Below are 25,493 nucleotides of genomic sequence, written 5' to 3'. Positions count from 1 at the left end.
AGGGGGAGAAAACAGCATTCTTAACTCAAATGTTTAAAGGACCATGAAATTGTTTACAATTTTTAAAAAACTCAAACTTTTGTTCAGGATCATACACGGATATGCCTCTATTTTGGATCTGTCTTTTGCAGACTACCTTCTTGCTCACTTTTATATTCTCTGCTTCTTTGGTGTGGGGTGGGACGGGAGTAAATGTAACTTTAAAAATTCAGAATAAAGCCTTAATTGGTGTTTTGGAAATTGAGTTCTTCCTAAGGCAAATACTTTCCGCTATTAATTTGTACTCTCATGTGCTCTACTCCTGAATTTGTGCCTTTTCACTTTAGAGAAAAAAGGAAAGCATGAAACACAAGATGTAATCTACATTGCTTAAGTAATGCTCTCCAAGTGCAGTCTTCCCTTTCCTTGTTTTGTCTGCTTTTTCTTAATTCTCTCATTGTTCATGATCTAAATTAGATAATCTGTGTAGATACTTGTGTTTATGAAGTTATTTGCATGCCTAAAATACTTAAAAATATTGAAAACTATAATGGTGTAGTGGCAGAAAGCCACAGAACATGTATTGGCAGACACTGAAACTACTGTACCTCTTTGAATGCAACTGTGAATCTACAAAAAGAAAAGGAGTACTTGTGGCACCTTAGACACTAACAAATTTATTTGAGCGTAAGCTTTCGTGAGCTACAGCTCACTGCATCGGATGCATGCTATTCTTATAAGAACTGTTATACATGATATCTATTATAAATAGTTTGAAACACTACATTAGCTCAGAGTGGCTACACAGAGAGCTTACAGCAGCGCAACTGCATCTGTAAGCTCTCTAGTGTAGCCATAGCCTTAAATCCATTGCAACATTTTGCAACATTTCAACACTCTCTGCTTATACCTATTATAAAAGCTCCCTCTAGTGGGCTGCCTCTCAAGTTGATTCTTTTTAACTTTTATCCATACTAGTTGAAACAGTTTCAACCATACTTTTTAAAGCACGAGTTGGAATTATTTGGGTGCTCTAGCATAAGTTTTTTTTTTTTTTTTTTTTTCTATAAAAGTGTTTCTTGGTGGGGACACAGCTCTCCTCCTTCATTGATGTATGTTAGCTGGGTCTGTCTCAAGTGTAGGTGAAGGATGGTGCTCATCTGTTGGGAAAATATTGTAAGAAACCAGGTAATCTCAAAACCTGTTCTGAAAGTAGTGGGACTTTGTTTCAGTTTAGTCTCTGGCAGAAGTCAGTCCACTGAGAAAGCTCTGCCCCAGGCCCATACAATATATACACTGGGTTCTGTCATACAAAATATGGTGGTTGAATGTAGGTGCTAATGGTGAACGGTGGTCACTTGCCACACAAGCCCCCAGTGAATTTAGGGTTTCTTAGTTGAAGGACCAGGACCTTGAAAATGAGCTTGGAATTTGAAAGCCAATGGTATGGGGTGCTTGTCTTACTATGTCCTTTTATAGCATACAGCATACAACAGCCTGCATCTGCTCCAGCTTCTGGCTGCCCTTGAACATCCTGGTAATAAACAGGTATAGGTCATTGTGGCCAGGAACTAATCCCAGTATGAGAGGCATAATCTCTTGGTCAGTTATATATTGGATAAAGGTATCCCGTAAATGTTGAATAACAATGACAGGATTAAGACCTGTAGGACTTGGCAGATCTTGCTGCCCATCTCTATTTTGAGTTCTTGGAAAAGATGGAAATATCCTCTGCCACCTCCCACAGAAGTCATCAGAACTGCCTGAGCTATTTATTGAGGGCCACTGATAGACTGAGCTCTTAGTATGGGTTTGTCTCCTCTGACCATCATTGCCTTTAGCACAGAGTTGAGCCATATCCAGGCCTGAAATTTGACAAGAAGGGATCTGGAATATGGGGGAAAGTCCCAGGTAATGTTACATTTGGCCTGTTGCTACCTTCTCTACTTTTTTACAAGCATGAGGTGATATGTTAAAGACAGGATAATAGTTGGTAAGATCATTACTGTTTTAATGAAGGCTTACTGAAAAATGATCAGGCCATCACTTTATTAAGGGTTGCCAGCTGCTTACCTTCTCTCAGGGATGTACTAGTATTTTCTGTCAGCATGTGGGGCTAGTCATTCCCCACTGTCTATAAGAACATGAAGGCAGAGGTTCCATTCACTTGTGGAAAAAACGTCTCCTGGACCCAATAAGAATTCAAAATTATCATCTTGGATAACTTCTTCCAAAAATAACTGTACTTAAAAAATTAGTTTCTTTTCAAGGAGAAGAAACTATATCCCTTGCTCAAACTGCCTCTTCCTCTTGGAATGCTTGTTCTTGTCAATTCCAATTAGGTATGCTCACGTCATGGGCACGACAGACGGAAGATTTTTCACTTAGCAGTATCCATCGGGTCAGCCTGGGCACCCCCTGGAGTCACGCCTTCATGGCACGCAATATAGGGCCCTGCCGACCCCCAACCCCCAGTTCCTTCTTACCACCTGTGATGGCTAGCTGGAACTCCCTACCACGCTTGCCAAGGTGAGTGTGTGCTTCGCAGTATCTCTGTGTACATACTTAGATTTAGCAGCAGAATAGTTTATAGTTAGTGTAGATAGTTTTCTTAAGTCTTTCCTTTGGGGGGGAGGCCTTTCCTTTGGGGAGTATGCCTCGGTCCCCAGGCTTTAAACCGTGCTCGGACTATGGCAGGTTTATGCCAAGAAGTGACCTGCGCTCATCGTGCCTTCAGTGTCTTGGCGAGGGGCACCTCAGAGACTGCTGTAAAATCTGAAAGGGTTTTCACCTCAGGAGCCTTAAGGACAGAGAGCAGTGCCTCCAAGTCCTACTTATGGAAGCAGCACTTCGGCTCCAGTTGGAGCCTGTCACGCCGGACCCAGCCTCGAGCGCTGCATCCTCGGCGCGCAGCATGCTGGCATTGACAATGCGCGAACGTCTAACCAAAAAAAAGGTTTAGTATTTGTTACGTCGGCAATACGATTCAAATCTATATAGTATCTTTCATTTAAACATTTGTTAACGTAAAATGCTCTTGGTAGACATTTGCCAAATAAGTCAAAACATCAACTGTTAAAATTTTACTGTAAGGGTGGCGTGGTGTATCGCCACCCTCACTTCAATGCTGCTGCTGGCAGCACAGCTGGGCTGAGTGCTTGGAGGTTGTGGCTGTGAAAGATGGGGAGCCCTCCCTGGTACAGTGTACCCCATCCCAGCCTGGGAATGCCCCCTATCATCCAACCTTCTTGGGACTATCCTCTTCGCCCTGGCCCCACCGCCCCATGCACAACTGTGGGCTGGCATACGTGCCTGCCCTGCAGAAATGGGGTGCCCTGTCCAGGGAAGAATGGCCCTCTTAGGGACTGTCCCCTGCAGCTACCCCACCTAGATTCTGTCCCTCATGCACCTTCTCCCTGTTCCTGCTGGTCTCCTACCTCACTGCACCTTGCTCAGCCATGCAGCCCACCCTGCCTGCCTGCTGCTGTGGTCCTAATGCCAGGAAGCCTGTTCCAAGTGGCATCACTGAGCCTGCAATCCTGTGGGCCGCAGGGGCGGGCGCTGAGCACCTTGGTCTTCTGCCAGTGCTGCTGGGCCCAATCCTGCACTGCCTCATTTTTAACACCCCCCACCCTCACTGGCTCTGCAACCGGAGCAGGTGTCCCTCCTGCCCTAGCCTAGTTACCGCCCTGAGGATGTCACATGGGCTGCAGCTATGTGCTGAGTGGGCTGCAAGTGGGCTGTGGGTTGAGAGCCACTGTTATGGAGACTTCACTGGTTGCGTTAGCTGATCTCCTGATGATGAGGTCTGTGTTTCATCCTTTTTAGCACTTGGTTGCCTTGTGTGCTGTTGGACCACTTGTCTACCCTAATAAGGATAGAAAGGGGTAACACTCGACGGGCTCCATTCCCTTTGAGAGATTCAAGAGGATGACATTGGCCAGTTATTTCTTTACCCCAAGGGGACTCTTCCATTCTGTCGCCCCTTTAGTTCAATGTGTATGGGGGGTAGTTTAGGAGAAATACTGAGGAAAAGTTCAGTTCTCAGCAGACCAATGTTGTCTCTGAACTCTAAATTTCAGTATCATATGCCTGGTGGTGCAGCTGAGCTGCTTGTGTGGTACACAACAAATACAGTGTTTTGTTTGATGGCTAGCTAGCTGATATAGAAATGAGGTAATGCTTACTGGCTTGGTAAAAACAGAGGTGGTGAAACTGTTTTCTATAAAACTAACACGATCAGCTTTTAAAACTCTTTACTCAGATGTTTTGCCTACTACTGTTTACAGATTACTGTAACTGAAAGATTAAGAAAACTTTTTGTTTTACTTTTGGCAGCATATTTAGTATGGCTGGTTTTACTCCTGTACAGAGCTGTTTGCTTTGTTGCTTTGTGAAGAGCCATTCAAACAACAAAAGACAATTTTTTCATTTAAGAAAGTAGGGTGGGAGATGGTTGGCCAAGATATTATGCCTCTCTCTCTGTGACGAGGTCCTACCTACTTTGATCTATCACCAAGTTGACCTCAGGCACTCAACATTTGAAGCTGGTAGAGCACAGCAGCTTGCTTACTAGAGAGGACACAATAAGGCAAACATATCACACTAACTTTTTTTCTTTGAAGGAGGTGGGCTTAGATATAGTTTATTCATGTCACCCTTGAGATTACACTTCTGTAATGTGCTGTCCCTGGGGCTTAAAATTATTCTGGAAACTTAAGCTAGTGAAGATTCCTCCTGCCTGCTTAAATAGTAGTGTTTCCTCCAGGAAGCACATTATTCTGTGCTCATTGTCTTACTGGGTGCCAATTCATCTTTGAGTTCACTTAATGTTATATTAATCTGGGGAGTTCTAAACTGTTTAGGACCTACCTCTCTGAAAGCTCATCTCTTAAGTTGCCATTCCCCGTCTTCTCCCCCAAGCTTTTGAGAAGGGAATGCGGTAGGGAAAATGGACACTTGGCTATTTACTAGGGGAGGAGAGTCTCCAACATACTAAAGTCTAGAGAATTGCACGGGCACGTATTTATAAGTTTAATTTTTTTTGTTTATTTTTAAAAGGGCAAAGCTAAACCTTAGTGTTCTAAACTATCAAAGTAGTCGGTGACAGAATTCTGCTTATTTCAAAATTAATCATGGGGGCACAAGAGAAAAATGGTCTGGTAATTTACATCTCTGGCACCCAAATTTGTTATCAAACTAAAAGGGAATAAATACATTGCAGGTATAGAACCCTTTTAAACTATCACAGCATGGATTGGAGATTGTATTGCATTTGTACTTGGAGCACATATTTAATAAAAATATCATTTTAGCACTTAATACAAATTGGCTTATGCCATCCAATCATGTTTTTACCTTTAGCTAACCAGAAAAACCAGTCTGAAGTAAGTAGGTGTGATATATGACATTTAAGAGTAATGGTGAAAGTTGCAACTGTGCCATCCCTAAATCAAAGCTGATCCTTTTGCCTTGTGACTGGAATGGTCCACTTAAAGCTCACTAGAATTTTTTTTAAAGCTAGGGTAAGTTATCTACACCTGTGAAAGGAGGTTCTGCACAAGGAAATACCTCAAGCTTTTCTTACAGAGCTCCTGCCTCATTTTTCCATTGTGAGCATATGTGGGGGAAACAGGTTTTATCCCCTTGTTAGAAAACATTATAGGCCAATCCTATTCTAGGATGACCTACAGGAGGGCAGGGCCATCTGCAGAGAGCATTTCCACATCAGCTCAGGAACCTTGCAAGCCCCCTTATCCTTAGTTCCTACCATACAGTTCCCTCTTGGGTGTGGGAGCCTTAGTGTTGGTGGAAAGGGACAAGGATTGCTTTAAGGGAAAGATAATACAGGGTCAGTCTGTTTTTCTCTTGAGAGAGCACCACTGTGAAGCTGGGGGGGAATCGTGTGATGTGTTCATCTTTGGCCCACACACTTTCCCTAGTGCTCCTAATCCTAGACATGCAGAATGCTCTCCAGAGGGTCTAGAGCAGAGGCTTCCAAATTATTTTCTTATTGCATACCCCCTTCCGGATCTGCCAGCTACTCATGTACCCCTACGAGAATACAGGTTTTTATACTTTAACCTTTTTAATGCCCAAGTATTGTACAAATTATTATACACATAAACATAATATATGGGACTATAATAATACGTTTTACATTTTAGTTTTAATATACACTTCCTTTTGACCAACTTAAATAGTGGATTAATAGTACTACTCACCATTAATATGACAAATGACGTTTTGTTTGAGCACAGACATGTAATGTTTGGAGTGATAGGTGATAGTTTGAGTCGTAAGTCATTTTCCACACACAAGCGCTGATGATACTTCGATTTCATTCCAGTGAGTGGTGAAAATCCACTTTCACAGAGATAAGTTGTAGCAAACAGCATCAAAACCTTGAAGCCCTTCCTGATGATTGGGGAATTCTGTTCTCATTTGGATCCAAAACTCAGCCAACTGCTTTGTTGGAACTCAGACTTGAATCCACCATCAGTTGAGATGTCTAGGAGATTCTCTGGTTCTTTTATTGACAAGTCTTGTGGCATGGGTACTTCAGAAAAGTTTGTGAAAGGGTAGCAGACCTATCTGTTTACATTCTTCACTGAAGGAAAGTACTCCTGTAATCGCCTCGCCAGTGCAGTGAGATATTGCTTGATGTCACCTTTAACCCTGTTCTGCAACTGTAGTTCATTCGTTGTCAGGAATTCATGCATATTTGGGAAAATGTCAGTGTTTTTCCTCCAGAAATTTCCACCCACAATTTCAGCTTTTTAAAAAATCATTGACTTAGTTTTTTTCCTGTACATTAAAGATAGTTGCAGTTGGCCCTAGGAGTCCTGGAGTTAGCTCATTCAGGTGGGAGAATATATCTGACAAGTAGCCCAGCTATGAGAGCCAGGCCATGTCCTGCAGACAGTGAGCAAGTGGGAATGGGTGATCTGTAAAGAATACCTTGACCTCTGAGTGAAATTCAAAGAAACGTGCTAAGACTTTGCCCTGTGGCAGCCATTGAACTTCCGTGTGGAGCAACAGATTGACATGCTCGCTTTCTATGTCATTACATTGAGCTGAAAAGATTTTGGAATTCAAGGGTTGAGCTTTTAAATAGTTTACCATTTTCACAGCATTGTCCAGCACCTCCTTTAAGTTGGTAAGCATGCTTCTGGCAGCAAGTGCTTGCCTGTGTATACTACAGTACACCCACTTCCTATTGGGAACGACTGCTCTGTTACATGTCACAACTCTATTATGTCTTTCAGTCATGGACTTTGCTCCATTGGTGCAGATGCCAATACATCGTGACAAAATGATATCCTATTGACTTAGGAAACTGTCAAGCAACTGGAAAATCTCCTCAGTTGCTGTTCTGATAGGCAGCGACTTGCAAATCAAAATGTCTTCCTGTATTGCACCTGCGTAAATGTACCACACATAAACCAGAAGATGAACTAAGCCTTTCGCATCTGTGGATTCATCCAGTTGCAGAGGAAAGTACTGGCTGCTAGTGACACAGTTCACTATTTGAGTTAGGATATCATCGGCCATGTCATAAATTTGATATGACACTGTTTGATAATGGTGCTAACTGAATTAATTTTGGGACCTTTTTTCCAAGCATAGCACTTACCATGTCTTTAGCTGCAGGTAGTATTTGTTCTTCTGCTATGGTGTGAGGTTTTCCTGACTTCACAGCTCTGTAACTCACTAAGTCTGATGCTTCCAGGGCCTTAATATTGTTGTCAGCAGCAGCAGAGTGCAAAACTTTCTTGCTCGCCACTAGCTGCACCTGCATTTGCTTGAAAAATTCTGGTGGTTTGTCCTTGTGTTTATATTTTGCTTCCAAGTGTCTGTAGAAAGAGGATGGTTTTAGATTTGACATGGCTTCACCATATAACACACACTGCAGCTGAGGATATTCACTGTCTCCAGTCGGAGTAAATCCCATTTCGATGTTCTTTTAGTCATATTTGTCTCTTTGATACCAGGGATCAAAACCAGGATCTATATCAATGTTTTGCTTCGCAGGCTGAGATCCGCATATTGTCTGACCAGTGATTTCAGAAAGTGCATTGGTACTGGCAAGATAAATTTCATCGCTTCGCTTCTAGTCACAGATAACTTGTGTGTTAACACTACCTGTTTTTAGCCATCTGTCTGTCACTGTTATGTGTCAGATGTAGTTATGTGATGTATGCAACCAGGAAAAAAAAGTGTATAAGTTCTGAGCTCAGTTAGACTGGACAGTTGCTGGGCAACTGAATCCATGCTGTATGGTGAGCAGAGGTGAGGGCTGTGTACATCAGCATCTCTGTATATCTGTTCTTATTGGTACATCTTGAAGTAAATTAACTACTGTATTTTATATAACAAATTCCCACAGTTTTAAAGCTTTGTCTGAGTACCCTCTTATGGAAATGCAATAAATAAACTACTTAATAAATAAAACCCCCCATTACACAATTTCTCCTGCATATTCCCCAGAGATGTCTTGTGATATGCATTCCGCAGTTTGGGAATCCCTGTCTAGAAGAAGGTGGGGGAGGGAGTACCATGGAGAAGGCTGATGTTAAAAACCCTCTTCATGCTTTCTGTTCATGGAGGATTCTCTATGCACAGATCTGGTCATGGGGGGTGTGTGTGGGTGTGTATATGTATGTGTACGTATCCTCTTCTTCTCTTAAATCCAGGGCTGTTAGTGACGCTTGTATTATGGGACGCTTGCAATAAAACCCATTGCATGTGTAGCTTCAAGATGTGATTTGAGTTAAATGATTTGGTTTATAAACATAGTGATCGATCCAGCGTCAGGAAGGTGTGAGACAGGTTTTTAAATTTTTGCCTAAATAAAAGGCAGTAGAATTGCATAAAGAAGTTAAGGAGTTGGAGATCTTGAAATATATACTCTTGCTGTTCCTATACAAAGTATATACTATTGGTCTTGATAAAATTTGACTTAATGTCTGTTTGCAAATATATTAACAAGACTAATATTGGTATTTATAATAGCTTGATAAATGTGACGGATGCAAGTAAACTTATTTCTAGAACTTATTTGCCTTTATAAGTTCCCAACCTATTTTGTACTTTCTTTTCTAGTAAACAGTTTGATTTGGCCTTGACATATTTAAGGAAAGGGCTGTGTAGCTGGCAAAAAACTTAACTTGAAATTAATTGTTGAAGTATTTTCATCTCTACTCAGGGAAGATTGTATTCCTACATATCTCATGTGCGAGCAGAATGTTAGAGCTTCTGTGATGATGGTGAAATACTTTCTATGTAGGTATTTAGTCTCAGTTTTGAGATCTATATGACTACTGTTCTCCAATGGACATCCCAGTAAAGCTGGAGAAATACATTTAGAAGAAACATGGTTTCAATTTTAGTGTCTGAAATAGGTGAATTGAATGAAAATGAATTTTAGATCACTTTTTTGGAGATAGCCTTGCCAGAAAATTTCTTGCAGCATTTTTTCAATAAGATTCTCCCTTTTTTGAGAGATGTTCAGTGCAGCAGGATACAGTAAAAAATAAAATACCTCCAAAAATCTGAAGTGGGATGAGTTAAAGGCTTACGCAGTGAGAACACCTCCTTTTAGTGCACTCTAATCACTAGATGTTTTGAAAAAGAAGGGGAGAAGGAAGTTCTTGCAGGTTCCAAACTGAACATCATGTAAGTAATCCAATGTCCTATGTGCCGTTTTCTGTTTGTTTAGCAAAACAAAGTCTAGTGGACATCTGTTTGTTCTTGCTCTGCCCATATTGCCCTTCTCTTTTGGCTCACTCCTTATCTTAAAATATAAGTTGCTTGTCTTCACTTTCAAGGCTGTGCAGAGCATATTCCACCTTCCCTATCTTCTCTCATTTGTTATTGAAAAGTCAGCTCATGCCTCCAATTGTCCCATAATGCCAAACTCCTCACCTACTTGCTAATTTTCCAACAAGCATCATTGTGCTTTCTCCTGTGCTGCCTTTTGCATGTGGGAGGAACTCCTCATAAATCTCAAGAATCTCACTTCACTGTTCCCCAGATTTCTCCTTAAAACTCTTCTTTGCCATGATGCTTACAAAAAACTTGATAATGGCTAGGTGGCTAGAGTATTGAGACCACTGGCAACCGTGCTAATCAGTATTCTCACTATTTCCTTATACTCTACTGTCTGTCTCTATCTCTTGTCTGGTGTCTTAAGCATAGACTGTAAGCTCTTTGGGGCATGGACTGTCTTCTGTTCTGTGTTTTATACAGTGCCTAGCATCAAAAGGTCTTGGTCTATGGCTAGGGCTTCTAGGTGCTACAATAATGTAAATAACTAACAATAATATTAGAACTCATAGCAACTTTTGTGATGTAGAACTACATAATATTTTAAGAGGTAAGATTACTAGAAACAGTCTAAGGTTCCTTCCCCACTCTGAACTCTAGGATACAGATGTGGGGACCTGCGTGAAAAACCCCCTAAGCTTATTTTTACCGGCTTAGGTTAAAATTTCCCCTAGGTGCAAACTATTTTTACCTTTTTGTCCCTGGACCTTATTGCTGCCACTACGAAGCGTCTAACAAAAATAACAGGGAAAGAGCCCACTTGGAAACATCTTTCCCCCAAAATATCCCCCCAAGCCCTACACCCCCTTTCCTGGGGAAGGCTTGATAAAAATCCTCAACAATTTGCATAGATGAACACAGACCCAAACCCTTGGATCTTAAGAACAATGAAAAAGCAATCAGGTTCTTAAAAGAAGAATTTTAATTAAAGAAAAAGTAAAAGAATGACCTCTGTAAAATCAGGATGGTAAATACCTTACAGGGTAATCAGATTCAAAACATAGAGAATCCCTCTAGGCAAAACCTTAACTTACAAAAAGACACAAAAACAGGAATATACATTCCATTCAGCACAACCTATTTTATCAGCCATTTAAACAAAACAGAATCTAATGCATATCTAACTAGATTGCTTATTAACTCTTTACAGGAGTTCTGACCTGCATTTCTTCTTTGGTCCTGACAAAAGCAACACACAGACAGAGAGAACCCTTTGTTTCCCCCACTCCGGCTTTGAAAGTATCTTGTCTCCTCATTGGTCATTTCAGTCAGGTGCCAGCGAGGTTGTCTTAGCTTCTTAACCCTTTAGGTGAAAGGGTTTTTCCTCTGGCCAGGAGAGATTTAAAGGTGTTTACCCTTCCCTTTATATTTATGACAGAGTCATAAACATTAGAGAGTAACTTGGCTATATAATTTCAGAAACTCCACTCTCCCTAAGAGGCTTGTTTCCATATAACTATCCATGTTTTTGCTTTATCTTTTTGTGCAGCTGCTTTGTCTAAAGTCAGTTATTTCCCTAACCCTGCAAATTAACTGTCATCCGGGAAGAGAGGGTGTTTTCCAGATTCTTCATTTTACACTGCTCACATCAGATTTTTAGACAAGCTATCCACTGTAAAAATGTCTAGTTTGGAGATTGCGTGATCGAGAATCAAGTGATTGAGATTGTATGGTGGGGTTTTTTTTAAACCAGGTTAACTAATTTGGGTGTTTGCACTACGACAACTCAGTTAGCATTTAGAAAGAACTAAATTACATGGCTATATTTTGGGCAGTTGAGCTTTTTTGCTGGCATTGCATGTATGTACAAACTCCCCCTGGAGTGTATCAGTGTGAAAACAGAAGTTTAAATCCTACTTCCCAACAGTCCCATTGCAAGCAAGATAGTCCTTAATACTCCTATTTGTCTTGAATAGCTAGAGTAAGGAAGTTAGTTTTGGTTGCCGTTAATGTCTTTGATCACCATGGACTCAGCAGCTGGAGATACCCACCCACTGCAGCAGAAGAGAGATGTCTAAGCTACAGCTGGGAGATGTGATTTCCAGTTCATATATTGCAGCTAGGGCTAGCCACCTGACATTGGATCCAGGGGGTCAGGCAGGCTTGGATGTGGGTGGCTAGCCTGAGCTGCTGCCAGTGCAGCAAGGTCTACGCTGCTGTTTTTAGCATGCTCACTTGAGCTGAGCTACCCAGTAGGTTTACCTGCAATGAGAATCAGATCTCCCAGCTGCAGTGTAGTCGCATCCTGTGGCTTATTTCCAACACCTTTAGCTCTCCTTATGGAGAAAACAGCAGCTTCAGTTCAACCCCCTCCTGGTGTCTCTTGAGGGGGTTTGAAGAAGAAATTAACCTCCCATTGAGGGTGAGAGAGGGAAATCCACAGTGACGGAAGACAGAAGGAAAAAGGAATCTCATGAGATGGGGAAGAGGGGTAAAATGGAAAGAATGGTGGAGGGAAAGTGCAAGCAGGAGGGATACTACATAAAGAATCAGCTGCCAACTCCATTGTCTGGAAAATTCTCTTGAAAAATGTTTCAGATATTTGTGACTGCACATAGAAGGTGCTGGGGACTGTGGAACAGAAGTGAGCCTGAGCCAGGGGACTGGGATGAACAAGGCAGGTGGTGAAGAGGAGAGCGAGAGAAAGTGTTATAGGAGAATGAGGAGATGATGCAATTTAAAATTGTCAGGCTGCCGGTTCAACATACGTTTATGAAACCAGCCATGCTAATGTTCTTTCTGTTGTAAAATCTTAACTTGGCACCATTAAATATTCACAATTTACAATACAAAAATTAAAAGTGGCGGCTGAGTCACTGCTCAAAGAGTAGCTGGGTTTCTGGGAGATGGGGTCCAAATAGTTCAGGGACATTTTAAATAGGCAGCTAGTAAGTATATGCAAATATTGAAACTGCGAGGGGGGAAAAGGCAAAACGTTCCTGTTTTGTCTGTTACCCTTTTTTTTTTTTTTTTTTTTAAGGAGCGATACATTGTATAATCAAAGGAAAACCAGTAATAGGAGAAAGATGTAGAAATTTGCATTAAAAGGCTTCAATTGCCTGAAGTATAACAATAGCCTACTAGAGTGCATGCTCTTGTTGCTTTGTTGGGCAAAAAATAAAATTTACCAACTGACAACAGGAAAATGTTAAACTATCATTTAATTCTTTCATTTTTGGTAAGCGGTGCTGTCTAGTGAACAAGATTAGTTTGCAGAACTTGCCCCTGGTGGACTCCTCTTCTGGGTGAGGAGAAAGAAACTCCTGTGTTTCTCAACATGTTTGCTTCTCACAATCAGCAGCACCTCTGTTTTGATAAACATTTAGAAAGTTGCGTACTAATTATTTGCCATGCAAGAAAATAAGTGCAGAAACAGGTTGGGGAGAATAAACTTAGGTTATATTTTCTTCTCTCCCCATCCACAGCCACCACAAACACACACCCAAACATGCTTGCAATTGTCTTCAATTCTGCATACTAGATGCTGGAAACAGGCTTTATAAGTCCTTAGATGTACTACCCAGTTGTTCACCTCTTTTCTCTAGATATGGGGCCCACTTCAGTTCATCTGCTTGCCCCTTTGGCTGAGCATTGGCCAAAACTTGGGGCCTTGCAGGTTGATTTCTCATATGGAGGAGAAAACAGTGTTGTGGAGTCAGTGGCTGGAACTAACATCACCCAGGCACTTGGATTTCCTCCCTCCCCCAAGGAGTTTCAGGCAAGGAATCATTGTCAATCCCAAGAACTAGCTATTCTGGGCATCTGCTCCTTTCCAGGGGGCAGGACTCAGACTCTGTGCCAAATGCATACTGCTTCCTTCCATAGACCCCACACGCACAATTTTTGACTGCTTAATTCAAGGCTTTGTTACAGCTCCCACCTCCTAAGTTTGAAGCCTAGGAAACCTGTTAGCTGCACTTATTTTTGCTCTGAACCCAGAGGTGAAAGTAAGCTGGTACAGTCCAGTACGGCATCGTGGCAAGAGCCAGTACGCTGTGCTGGAATGGGTACCGGCCACTGCAGGGAGCCCCGCTGCCGGAGCCCCTGGGGTTGTGGTGGCAGGGCTCCGGCGGCGCTTTAAAGGGCCCACGCTTTAGCCACTGCAGGGAGCCCTGGGCCCTTTAAAGCACCACCTGAGTCCTGCTGCTGGAGCCCCTCGGGTAGTGGCAGCAGGGCTCCGGCAGCACTTTAAAGGGCCCAGAGCTCCACGGTGGCCGGAGCCCTTTAAATTGCCCCTAAGCCCTGGGGCTCCCAGTCACCTCTGCTGCTGGTAGCTCTGGGAGTGCCTTAAAGGCCCCGGGGTTCCCAGCCACAGTCAGAGCCCTGGGGCCTTCAAATCTTGATTTAAAGGGCCCGCCTCTTCCAGTTGAGGCAACATCCCACTGCTCAGGACTCTGGAGTACTGGTAAATCCATTAAGTTACTTTCACCGCTGTCTGAACCGCATGTGCTTTCCAGGTGGCTCTTGGCCTCCAGGAGGTCGGCAGTCCCTCTACATCCATGTTCCTTACTGGCAGGCTACTATGTGTACAATCAGCAAATGCATCATTTCCCCAAATGGAGCATGTTCAGTCATGTAAAATATCGCCTTTTAATGTCCCTGTCAAACTTTTGAAGGAAGGAAAAAAAATTTGGGAGGGCAGGGTAGGGGTGGAGACTGAGATAGAAAGACAGAGATGCTCTACAGTGTGTAATCCCCAGGCACTTTTTCCCTTTTCCACTACCAATCCCACTTCAGGGTTTTATATTTTGAAACTATATGTAAGGTAGAACTCCCGTCTGATGGGAGACGGGCAGCAGTTCTCTAGTAAGCGGTGAGGTGTTGTGTGTTAGGACTAATTGCTAACGCACTAAAAATGTCATGTTTTTGATGGTTGTCAACATCTCTTTTTTTTTTAAGCAGACAATTTCAATATTGTCATACCCTCTCACACATCGCCTCTAGGGGATGCAAATATGCTTGCTCACCCAGGCACTAAAACGCCCGTTACAGCTCTGCATTACATACAGGGCTGTTGCTGGGCAACTATCTTAAATCTAAAACTGTAGGTAGAAACCAGATACAGTCCAATGGTCTAAATCACTGAGGGCAAGAGACTACGCACCCATTAGGCTTTACACACTTACAGTTTAATTTTTTTTGTAAACTTAGAATAGGAGGAGGGAAACTCATTGTGCCTTTTGATTATACATGTTGCCAGGTCATCTCAGTTTTAGAGTATAAAAGGCAGCTGCCAGATCTGTCAGTAATTTGAGTACACACTTTGTCATTTTCAGTAATAGTAGGGTGACCAGATGTCCCGTTTTTAAAAGGACAGTCCCATTTTTGGGGACTTTTTCATATATAGGCGCCTATTACCCACCACCCCCATCCCGTTTTTTCACAGTTATCTGGTAACCCTAAGTAATAGATCAGGGATTCTCAAACTGGGGGTTGGGACCCCTCAGGGGGTTGCGAGGTTATTACATGGGGGTCACAAGCTGTCAGCCTCCACCCCAAACCCCACTTTGCCTCCAGCATTTATAATGGTGTTAAATATATTTAAAAGTGTTTTTCATTTATAATGGGGGGGGTCGCACTCCAAGGCTTGCTTTGTGAAAGGGGTCACCAGTACAAAAGTCTGAGAACCACTGCAACAGAGCAAGAAATAACTTCATTACACTTGAAGTGGATGGTAAATCTTTCACTGATTTGATTTAATTAACATAATATATATACACACACACACACACACACACACACACACACACACACACACACACACACACACACACACACACACACACACACTGTTGTTTTGTATAATAACATGAAGTCTGAGAACCTGTTGGCCTGTTCTTATTGAGCTCCAGAGAATGTTATATTTCAGTATGCCAGATTCCATATCTTGAAGACAACATACCTTTCTCACTGGCATAAGGAGTCTAGCACTACGTTCGTCAACTGCTAGGGATTCTGGCTATGTGGTTCTCCGGATGAATGAAGCACTGCGTGCAGACAGTGACAATTAGTGTGCTAAAGGTGGAAACAAAGATGAGATGAAGGGAGTTGTTTGTGGCAACAGGTCTTGATTCTGTGGAGTCTTAGCTGAAGTTTCTGCAAGTGACTTACATGTGTACAGTTTTTGACACCTCTTTTCAAGGTAAACAGGAATTATGTAAGTCTCGGAAACTGGTTACAGAAGTAGAAAATACCCTGAGACCATCATCAATCCTCCTTCATTAGGAAACCAACTAACTACAAAGCCCCAAAGTCTAATGCTGGGCAAAGGAGCAACAACACTGCTAAAGGGTAATCATTAACAGGAGGAAATTGTCTTCGTAGTCATCTTGTTGAGTGCTCTGAGGTCTGAATGAAACTTACTGTTTTCCAAGTTTTTTCATTGCTGTTAAATAGCCTTCTGTGAAAAAGCGATAAGTGAAAAAGCTGTAACATTATCTTCTGTAAAAGCACAATAGCCACAGTGAAGAGGTGAATTTGCTGAAAATTGAACTAAGGCATTACTATTCCTGCAGATAAAATAAAATTCTTGAAGGTTTAAATATAAATAACTATTTCCTTTAAAACACTTTTCTTACATAACTCTAAGCCCAGAAAAAGAGATCAGCTCTGCAGCTTGTAAGACGAAAGTGTTGTGGCTGAGTTTTCCTGATAACTTACCAAAAAAAAAAAGCCTGTTTGAGACAAAAGGGTTCAGCCAAGTGGTAACAAGGAAGGTCTAGTAGTTCACCTCTAAAGTACCTGGCACTCAAATAAAAATAGAAAAGATTCATTAACATGTCCTGCTGTTACCTATTTCAAGCACCAGTTAGTTATGTTTTGTGAAGTGTAGCCAAGAAAAAAAATTAAAAACCATAGTGAGATGATTATTTCATTGTGAATAGCTCTGTGCTACACAGATGATAAAATGTAATTTCATTTTCCTTTTAGGCCGCTGTTAATGTCAGTTGCATAATTTATAAATTGTGATCCAGTGATAGGCTCCTGCAGCATGTTAGGGTATTTGAACTGTAAGGAATAGTGAGAGACTTGCAACAGCCTTTTAGGGGTTGATAAGCATAGCATTAAAGACTGACTAGGCTCCCGCCACTTACACAAACTTGCCACATGTAACTTCAACAAGTCATTCTTTATTTGGCTCAGTAGGAAATTCAAAATTAGGTATGTTCCTTACTGCTAATAGCAGTATAGAACTGTGCAGGACTTCTTTTCCCTTCAGTTCAGAAGCTAGTGACATCAGAAGTGAATTGCTGTATTTTTTTTCAGTGCCTGTTCTCTTCATTTGTGTTTTTTTTGTTTGTTTGTTTTTTTTAAAAAACAGTGAAGCAGCTAGACATTAAGTTCTGTGGACCTATTGTATTAATTTCCAGTCAAGTATTTTGTTTTTTTTAAGATTCCTGTGTGCATCAAATTAGTTACTTTAGTTAGTTTCCTGCTAATGTACAGTATCTTGAGCCAGAACTCACAATGTTACTTAGAAGTTAGCAGCCAAAGAGTAACTGTCAACAAATTTTTAAAAACCTGCTGGTAATACGGGTGTGACCCTGAGTTTTGTTTTACTGGTCCCTGTCACTTGCTACAGATCAATCACCTAAATTAATACCCTTGTTATATGACAGTTATCAGTACTGGTTATAACTTTTATTTTGCAAAAGAGAGCACAACATTCTTCTTCATAATAGGAAAATAGTTATCAGTCTGATCCTCAACCTATTGATAGCTCTGTGTGGATTTTCTTAGGTTTAATAAGACATTGAACAGTGTCCTGATGACAACGTGACAGTAGCCTTAGGAACAAAACTGCAATTGAAAACAAAAGTCAGTTGCTTGAGACAAATGTACAGATGAATTAAATCTGTTGGTGGCTTAAATTATGCAAAAATGTCGTATTGACATACTTTGCAGTATCCCTTTTGCTGGAAATGGCATTTATACAATCAGATCTGTGCAGTACCAGTGTGCGGGAACAGTATGTAGCATTACATGTATGTAATCTTCTAGTGGTCTTAAATGCATTACTACCGAATATACTTTTGTGTACACATAGTTTTAGTGTAAAAGGTGGCATAGTAGCGACACCTATAGGTTGTCTCACCTTTTTTTGGTGGCTTATCATAGAATATCAGGGTTGGAAGGGACCTCAGGAGGTCATCTAGTCCAACCCCCTGCTCAATGCAGGACCAATCCCCAACTAAATCATATGACTGAGAGAGCCATGTCTAGGGTCGAGTAAGCATATTTGTGCCCTATAGAAGTGGGGGGGTGTGTGTGTGAGAAAGACACATGAGGTCACGTACCTCCCCAGATTGTGCCTTCCATTTTAGCGCAGAGGTTTTCGAACTATGGTGATATGCCTCAGTTTGAAAATCATTGCCTCCTGTTAGGAGCCAGTGGATCAGAAGCTGGAGGGGCTGCCCAGCCTACTCAGGCCTCTGGCTCTCTGCTGTGGGAACTCGGGTGCCTGCTTACTGGCTCTCCCTACCCTGAGCTGAGCCTCCTCTGCACAGCCAGATCCCCAGGCAGGATGGGGAGCACAACTCTAAGCTGTGCCCCTGATGTGCTCTTGCCCTTCCCTCAAAGGAGCCTGGTGCCAGCAGGCAGTGCCTGGCAGAGCCCAGCTGCAAGCAGCAGAGTTGCAAGAGCCTTGGGGAGCATCTCATGGCAGGTGGGCTCTGTGCGCAGGAGCCAGCTCCAGGGAGCATCACAACTGGCACTGGCTCCTTCAGGGGAAAGGCAATAGTGTGACTGGGCATACCTTGGATCGTGCAGGGGCAACCCAGCTTGGGGGGGCAGGGAGGGCTGCCCTGCAGCCAGACAGCACTTTGGCTCCCGCAGCATGGAGAGCCAGGTGCCTGAGTGGACTGGGTGATTCCACCAGCTTCCAATCCACTGGCATCTGGCTGTTCAGGTTTGGAAGAAGTATAGAATTTGCAAAAATTTGCCTTTGGGGCATGCTCAAAATAGCTTGTTAGATACTTTGTTTTCTAGATATGCTATACTTCACTCTCTCACTTTCATAAAGCACTTTTGAGAACCAAACATGAAAGATCATTTTGTATATTGAAAACATTAAGAAACCAATAGCATGCAAGAGTTCTAACTCTGTCAGTGTTAAGTGTTAATATAGGAATGCTGATCCTCGGCATTCTGTTGCTGTCCAGCAAATAGTTGTATAACCTATTTGCAAAGTAGGTGTTATCCACCTTTAGTGGGCTGGGCTCACACAAGGTGGTGGTGGTGGTGGTGGTGGTGGTGGTGGTGGTAGTAGTAGTAGTAGGCTATTAGCTAGTGGCATTACTTAAGTTTGAAAACATTAGTGGAAAACAATCAGCTGTTTTGTAACTCTCCAGAATTGTTTTAGACTGTATCTTTAAAGAGAAAACTTCAAAGGAGCATGTTGCTGCTTTAGATGAGTCAGAGCTTTTCTGAATCATCTCTTAGATCTCAGCCCAGCCTCTGCCGGCTCAAACTGTCACTTAATACAGTTCCTCACAATGCTGAATCATAAAGCAACCACCTGTGTTAGCTAACGGGGGTGGAATTCCATCCCAGCTGCTTTCCTTTAAAGAGCCAGAAGCAGTTATCCTCAAGAGAACAAGTAAACCTAGTGAGGCAACGCTGCTCCATTGGCAGTCAAAATGCTTCAGTTTCACAATCGGCCTGAAAAAGACGGAGGTTATGTACCAGCACCAGGCCACCAGTGTCACAAGCAGTATGATCCCATCAACACAATTGACAACACACCTTCAACTTGGTCAATAAAATTCTGCTGCCTGGGTGGCATACTTTCCAGCCATGCCAGGTTGTATGATGAGATCATTCAGTACCTGGCACAAGCTCTGGAGGAAGTATAGAGTCTGCCACAGAAAATTAAGATAAAAATCTGTTGTGCTGTTGTACTCATCTCACGCCTCTGTGACTGAGACATGGATACTCTACCAACATCCCATCAAGCAGCTGGAGAGCTTCCGGCTTCGCTGCCTAAGATCCATATGCAACATCAAGTGGCAGGACAGGATCCCCAACACTGAAGTCCTTGGGAGCTGGCAAATCCCTGGCATCGAGAGTATGCTCATCAGTGCTCAACTTTGCTGGGTCGGACGTATATACTGAAAGCAGTGCTATACAGTCAGCTGAGCACAGGAATGTATTTTAAGGTCGACATGTCTTTAGATATCTTGACGGCCAACCTCTAAGAATTCGAGAGACCTTAGAACATGGGAACTTGTTGCACCGGACAGATGCAGATGGAGAGGTCTGTGCCATGAGGCCATGCCCACTTTTAAGGAGAGGTATGTGAGGTCTCTGCAGGAGAAGAGAGCATATCATAAGGCCAGTGCCTCAAACCTTTTCCCCAACGATGCATACACTTGAAAGCTATATGCAGTCACATTTGCAAATCCAGAATCGGACTTGCTTCCCATGTGAGAATCCATGGAAACAAACCCAGAACTCATGTCCATGTTAGCTGAATGCTCATCCACTGAAGTGATAGGAGAATCCAACAGTCATTGATCACAAGTGGAGATTGTGATCTAGGGACTTTGGGATGAACATTTGGAAGGGAGATGGCTATGTGCAGTGAAAAATGGATTTAGATAATGGCTGGATGTATGGCTCTTGAACAAATACCAGCACCATTCATCCCCAAGTGCTTGTCTGAGTTTTGGATTGTTGTCAACAAATTCTGATCTTTGTTCTTACAGATGTTTATGGCTCTAGGTGGTAGTTCTCCCAAAGCTTGAATAAGCAAAGAGTTGCTTTTGTCTTCAGACTGAAGCTCATGGTTTAAAGCAGAGTTAATGAGATTATATCTTTTGGCCACCTGCATGGTAGAAGAAATATCAACTCTTCAAGCCCAAACCAGAGCGAAACTAAATATTGTAAGGATTGGTAAATAGCTCAAAGTGGTTGGAAGGAATGTGTGCCATAATCTTACACATTTCTCTCATTACTGTCACTAAATCTTCCCTTCAGCGTTTCTTTTTGTAATGAGGGATTTCATTTCATTGAGGTTGGAAATGTCTTCTCTCTAGGCTTGGACTCAAGCCCACATCAAGTCAAGTGAAACTGAACTGTCAAACTGACAATTTAATGAGGAGTGACAACTATAATACGCCAGCGAAATTACTCTAAAAATGTCATCTTAGTACTGTACTTATGACGCAGACTCCCACCGTACAGGAATGAACATATGTTTGGTTTACTGGGTTAAAACATGACAGTTTTTGTACTGATAAATTTCAGAAAGATCTGACATCTGCCTTTTATACTCTAAAACTGAGATGAGCTGTAACATGTATAATCAGAAGGCACAATGAGTTTTCCTCCTCCTACTCTAAGTTTACAAAAAATGTTTAAATCATAAGTGTGTAATGCCTAATAGGCGTGTAGTCTCTTGTCCTCAGTGATTTAGACCATTTGGACTGTATCTGGTTGCTACCTACAGTTTTAGATTTATTCACGATGGTTGCCCATCAGCTCTGTATGTAAGGCAGAGCTGTAACTGAGCGTTCTAGCGCCTGGGTGAGCAAGCATATTTGCACACCCTAGCGGTGATGTGTGGGAGGGCACATGGGGTCACGTTTCTCTCCCCGCTCTTTCCCCCTCCCCCCCATTTCTGCCTTCCATTTGCTCAGGAGGTTTTCAAACTGTGTGAGGGTGTGCCCCACAATTTGAAAACTGTCACCTCCTGCCAGGAGCTGGCAGATCGGAACCTGGTGGGAGCCACCTGGTCTGCTCGGGCCCTTGGGTCTTGGCAGTGTTGGAGCCAGGGTGCTGGCTGGCTGGCAGCCCTCCCTGCCCTGCCCTGCTCCCTGAGCTGGGCTGAGCACTCCACAGGCAGGGCAGGCAGCACAGCTCCGAGTTGCGCCCCTGATGTGCTCTTGTCACTCCTTTGAAAGAGCTTGGTGATGGCTGGCACCGCCCCCTGGAGCTCGTCCCTTGGGCTCTATGGATAAGGGCTGGCTCCAGGACATGTTGCCTCTCACCCAAAGGAGCCCAGTGCGAGCTGGCAAGAGTGCATTGGGACATGGCTCAGAGCTGTGCCACCCACTCTGCCTGGGGAGCGCCTGGCCATGCAGAGGCAGTCCGGCTTGGGAAACAGGGCTGCCAGCCAGCACCCCAGCTCCAACAGTGTAGAAAGCTAGGGGGCTGAGCATACCATGTGGCTTCCACCAGCTTCTGATCTGCTGGTTCCTGGCAGGAGACAATGGCTTTCAAACTGTGAGGCATGTTGCCACAGTTTGAAAACCTCTGTGCTAAATGGAAGGCGGAAATCTGGGGGGTGGGGACATGTGATTCCATGTGCCCCTCCCCCCACTGCTCCATTTTTCAGCCCCCACTGTTTTGTGTCCTGGGCTGCTGGTCCGCTTGCCCTGCACTTGTTACAGCCCTGACGTAATGATGGGGTTCTACGTGTTCGGGGTGTTTGGGCAAATTGCATGACCCTTGCAAATCATTCATATAAATTATGATGGGCCTGTTTAGGTTTTTCTTAGGTTTTCTTTTTCTATCGTTTCTTTTATCCTTGTTTGCTTCTTCCCTAAAGGCTGGAGTTCATGCAGCTGTTCTCGTAGTTAAGAGTAGCTTCAGTAACTAATGCTGCAATTAAGATTCCCCTCATTCTCCTGCCCCACTTCCCGTGTGTGTGTGTGTGTGTGTGATTTGTTGCTTTTTGTGCCATGGCTGTAACCAAATAGACATGCATGAAAACTAATTCTAAAAATGTTTACATACAGAGTTTTTTCTGTGTTCCGATATGGAATCATAAAAACGTAGGAGAGGTCAAGTCCAGCCACTGTGTTTAGGTTTACTTGGTCCTACCTCAACCATTTCTGACGGGTTTTTGTCCAGCCATCCAGTGATGGGGATTCCACAACTTCGCTTGGAAGCCTATTCCAAAACTTGATTTAACTTAAAGTTACAAGTTTTTCTCTAATAGCTAACCTAAATCTCTCTTGTCACAGATTAAGCCCATTTTACTATTTGTCCTACTTTCAGTGGACAGGAACAATTGATCATCATCCTCTTTACAATAGCCCTTAACATATTAAAAACTTATCAGTCCCTGCTTAGTCATAGTCTTTTTGTGTGTGTGTGTGTGTGTGTGTGTGTGTGTGTGTGTGTGTGTGTGTGTGTGAAGACTAAGTAGCCCCAGTATTTTTAATCTTCCTTATGGGTCAGGTTTTCTAAACCTTACATTGTTTTTGACTCTCCAATATGTCTGCATCCAGAATTGAACCCAGTACGCCAGCGGAGGCTTCACTGCTGAATAGAGTGAAACAATTACCTCCAATGTCTTTCTTATGACGCTCCTGTTAATACACCTCAGAATGACATTAGCCTTTTTCTCAACTACATGGTTGACTGCTAATCCATTTTGTGATCCACTATAATCCCAAGACTATTTTTAGTAGCACTACCACCTAGCCAGTTACTACCCATTTTGTAGTTGTGCATTTGATTTCCCCCCCCCCCCAAGTGTAGTACTTTGCATTTGTCTCTATTGAATTCCTTTTTTTTTTTGGATTGCAGACCAATTCTCCAACTGTTAAGGTCATTTTGAACTCTAATCCTGTTTTCTAAGTGCTTTCAACTCCTCACAGCTTGCTGTCATCTGCAGATTTCATAATCGTACTCTCCACTCCATTATCTAAGGCATTAATGAAAATATTGATTAGTATGGGACCCAGGAGAAACCCTGAGGGACCCTACTAGAAATACCCTCCCAGTTTGACAGCGAAACATTAATAACTATCTAAGTATGATTTTTCAACCAATTATGCACCCACCTCTCGGTAATCATCATCTTTCCCTAGGTTGCTTATGAGAATGTCATTTGGGACTGAAAAGCCTTATTAAAATTAAAATATTTCCTCTCTGCTGCTCTCACTTCCCCCACCCCAATCCACTAGATCAGTAGCCCTGTCAAAGAAAGAAATTAGGTTGGTTTGGCTTGGCTTGATTTTTTTTTTTTTTTTTTTGGACAAATTCATTCTGGCTATTCTGTATAACCGTATTATTCTTTAGGTGCTTACAAATTGATTAATAATTTGTTGGCGTTTAAGGGGCTTTGTTTTTAAGCAAAAATTTAGAGTAATTTATATTTTGGAACAGGTACAGTAGTTATCAAGTGCTTGTGTCCCTTTTTGGGCTATCAGTGCCCTCTAGAGGTAAAACTGAAAATTGTCATAACTACTCCTTTTCTCAAGAATAGTTAAGAAAAGGAGGACTTGTGGCACCTTTAGAGGCTAACAAATTTAGTGCCACAAGTCCTCCTTTTCTTTTTGCGGATACAGACTAACACGGGTGCTACTCTGAAACCTGTCACATAGTTAAGATTAAGCTTTTGTCACGGTTATTTTTAGTAAAAGTCACCGACAGGTCCTAGGCAATAAACACAAATTGACCTGTCTTGACTTTTACTAAAAAATAATGAGGGGAAAGAGGGCAGGAGGGGGAGCAATGACCCTGGATCCCCATAGGCGTGGGGAGGGGGCTGACAGTCCCAGCCCCACCGCCATGGGGGGTGGGGTGGGGAGGCAGGTACAGTCCCAACTTCAGACCCTGCCAAGGCTGCAGGCTGTGGGCACACAAGAGTGGCTCCAGCTGCAGGGGGTGGGCGCACAGATAATGATTAGATATTGTGTTAAGCTGACAATGGTAGTGTGTAATAGGAATCCTTTATTGAATCTTGTCTCCATGTTTTAAATTTCTAATGCAAGATGTTACAGTTGTTCATATTCTGATCATTAATAACTTTTTCTTGATTTGCAGATGAAAAGACTAAGGAAGCTTTGCAGGAGAAGAGAAGTCTGAGTGAGAAGGTTTCTCTTTACAGAGGTGACATTACATTGCTTGAGGTTGACGCTATAGTTAATGCAGGTAAATCTTTTAATGTGGTTATATTTAGAAACTTATAGTATTCTTTAGAGTTCTGGGGGGAAAAGATATATAACATGACTATATGCTGTGGAAACCATAACATGTAGAAACTGCTGCTCATAAAGTTTGCAATCTGTGTACAGCAGATAACGTCATCCTGTGTGCCATTATTGTTAGACTTTTGTAAAAGCACAAACTATGTGTTGGGTGTACGATACAAGATCACTCATCTATTTTTTTTCTTAATTTGGATAGTTGAGAATTTGCACTGTATGTGGCAAAACACTAAAATTAGATGTTAGAGATTAGCCTATTGTAATATGACCTACCTGAGACTAGATGGTGAAGAATGCAGCAGGTGATTTATTTTAGAGTATTTCACTTGGAGATGAGAACTTAGGGAACTGCATCAACTTCTTACTGGCTTTTATGTACATCTTAAAGTTTTGGGGTTGACATGTAAAGTCCTGAACGGCTTGCTTGAGAGAACGTGTCTCCCTATACTGTACTGCCAGGTTGCATTCAATGGAGACTCTGGTGCCGTTTTCAGAGACGGAGCTGCTGGCAGCACATTCTCCATGAGAGAAGACCCTGTTACTTAGGCATTCATTTCCCTCCATGGTAGGAATAAGCAGAATGTCTTGACCTTTGTTGGCACAGTACAAAGCCTACCAGTTTGTTTAGGCATTTGGAGAGAGTTGTGGAACTCCCCCCCCCCCCCCCCCCCCCGTGGAGTATCTTTGTAGTTATTGGGTGTAACAGATGTACTTTATTGTTAAGAGTGCTGAGTTACTTGGAAG

At 42.6% G+C, this 25,493-nt stretch overlaps 1 protein-coding gene across 4 annotated transcripts in view; it reads left to right on the top strand.

The window, feature by feature from the left end:
• Window positions 1-25,493, top strand: part of MACROD2 (mono-ADP ribosylhydrolase 2) — a 1,347,099-nt gene that overhangs the window by 38,748 nt on the left and 1,282,858 nt on the right. For all 4 annotated transcript variants that reach the window (XM_038394327.2, XM_043512065.1, XM_043512066.1 and 1 more), the window contains exon 3: window positions 24,586-24,693. In XM_038394327.2, coding sequence (XP_038250255.1) covers window positions 24,586-24,693 — 108 coding nt within the window. The remainder of the gene's footprint in view (window positions 1-24,585; window positions 24,694-25,493) is intronic.

This window comes from Dermochelys coriacea, chromosome 3 (assembly GCF_009764565.3).
Source record: "Dermochelys coriacea isolate rDerCor1 chromosome 3, rDerCor1.pri.v4, whole genome shotgun sequence".
Classification (NCBI taxonomy): domain Eukaryota; kingdom Metazoa; phylum Chordata; order Testudines; family Dermochelyidae; genus Dermochelys; species Dermochelys coriacea.
Note: the sequence above shows the minus strand (reverse complement) of the source record. Positions and strands in the feature narration are given on the sequence as shown.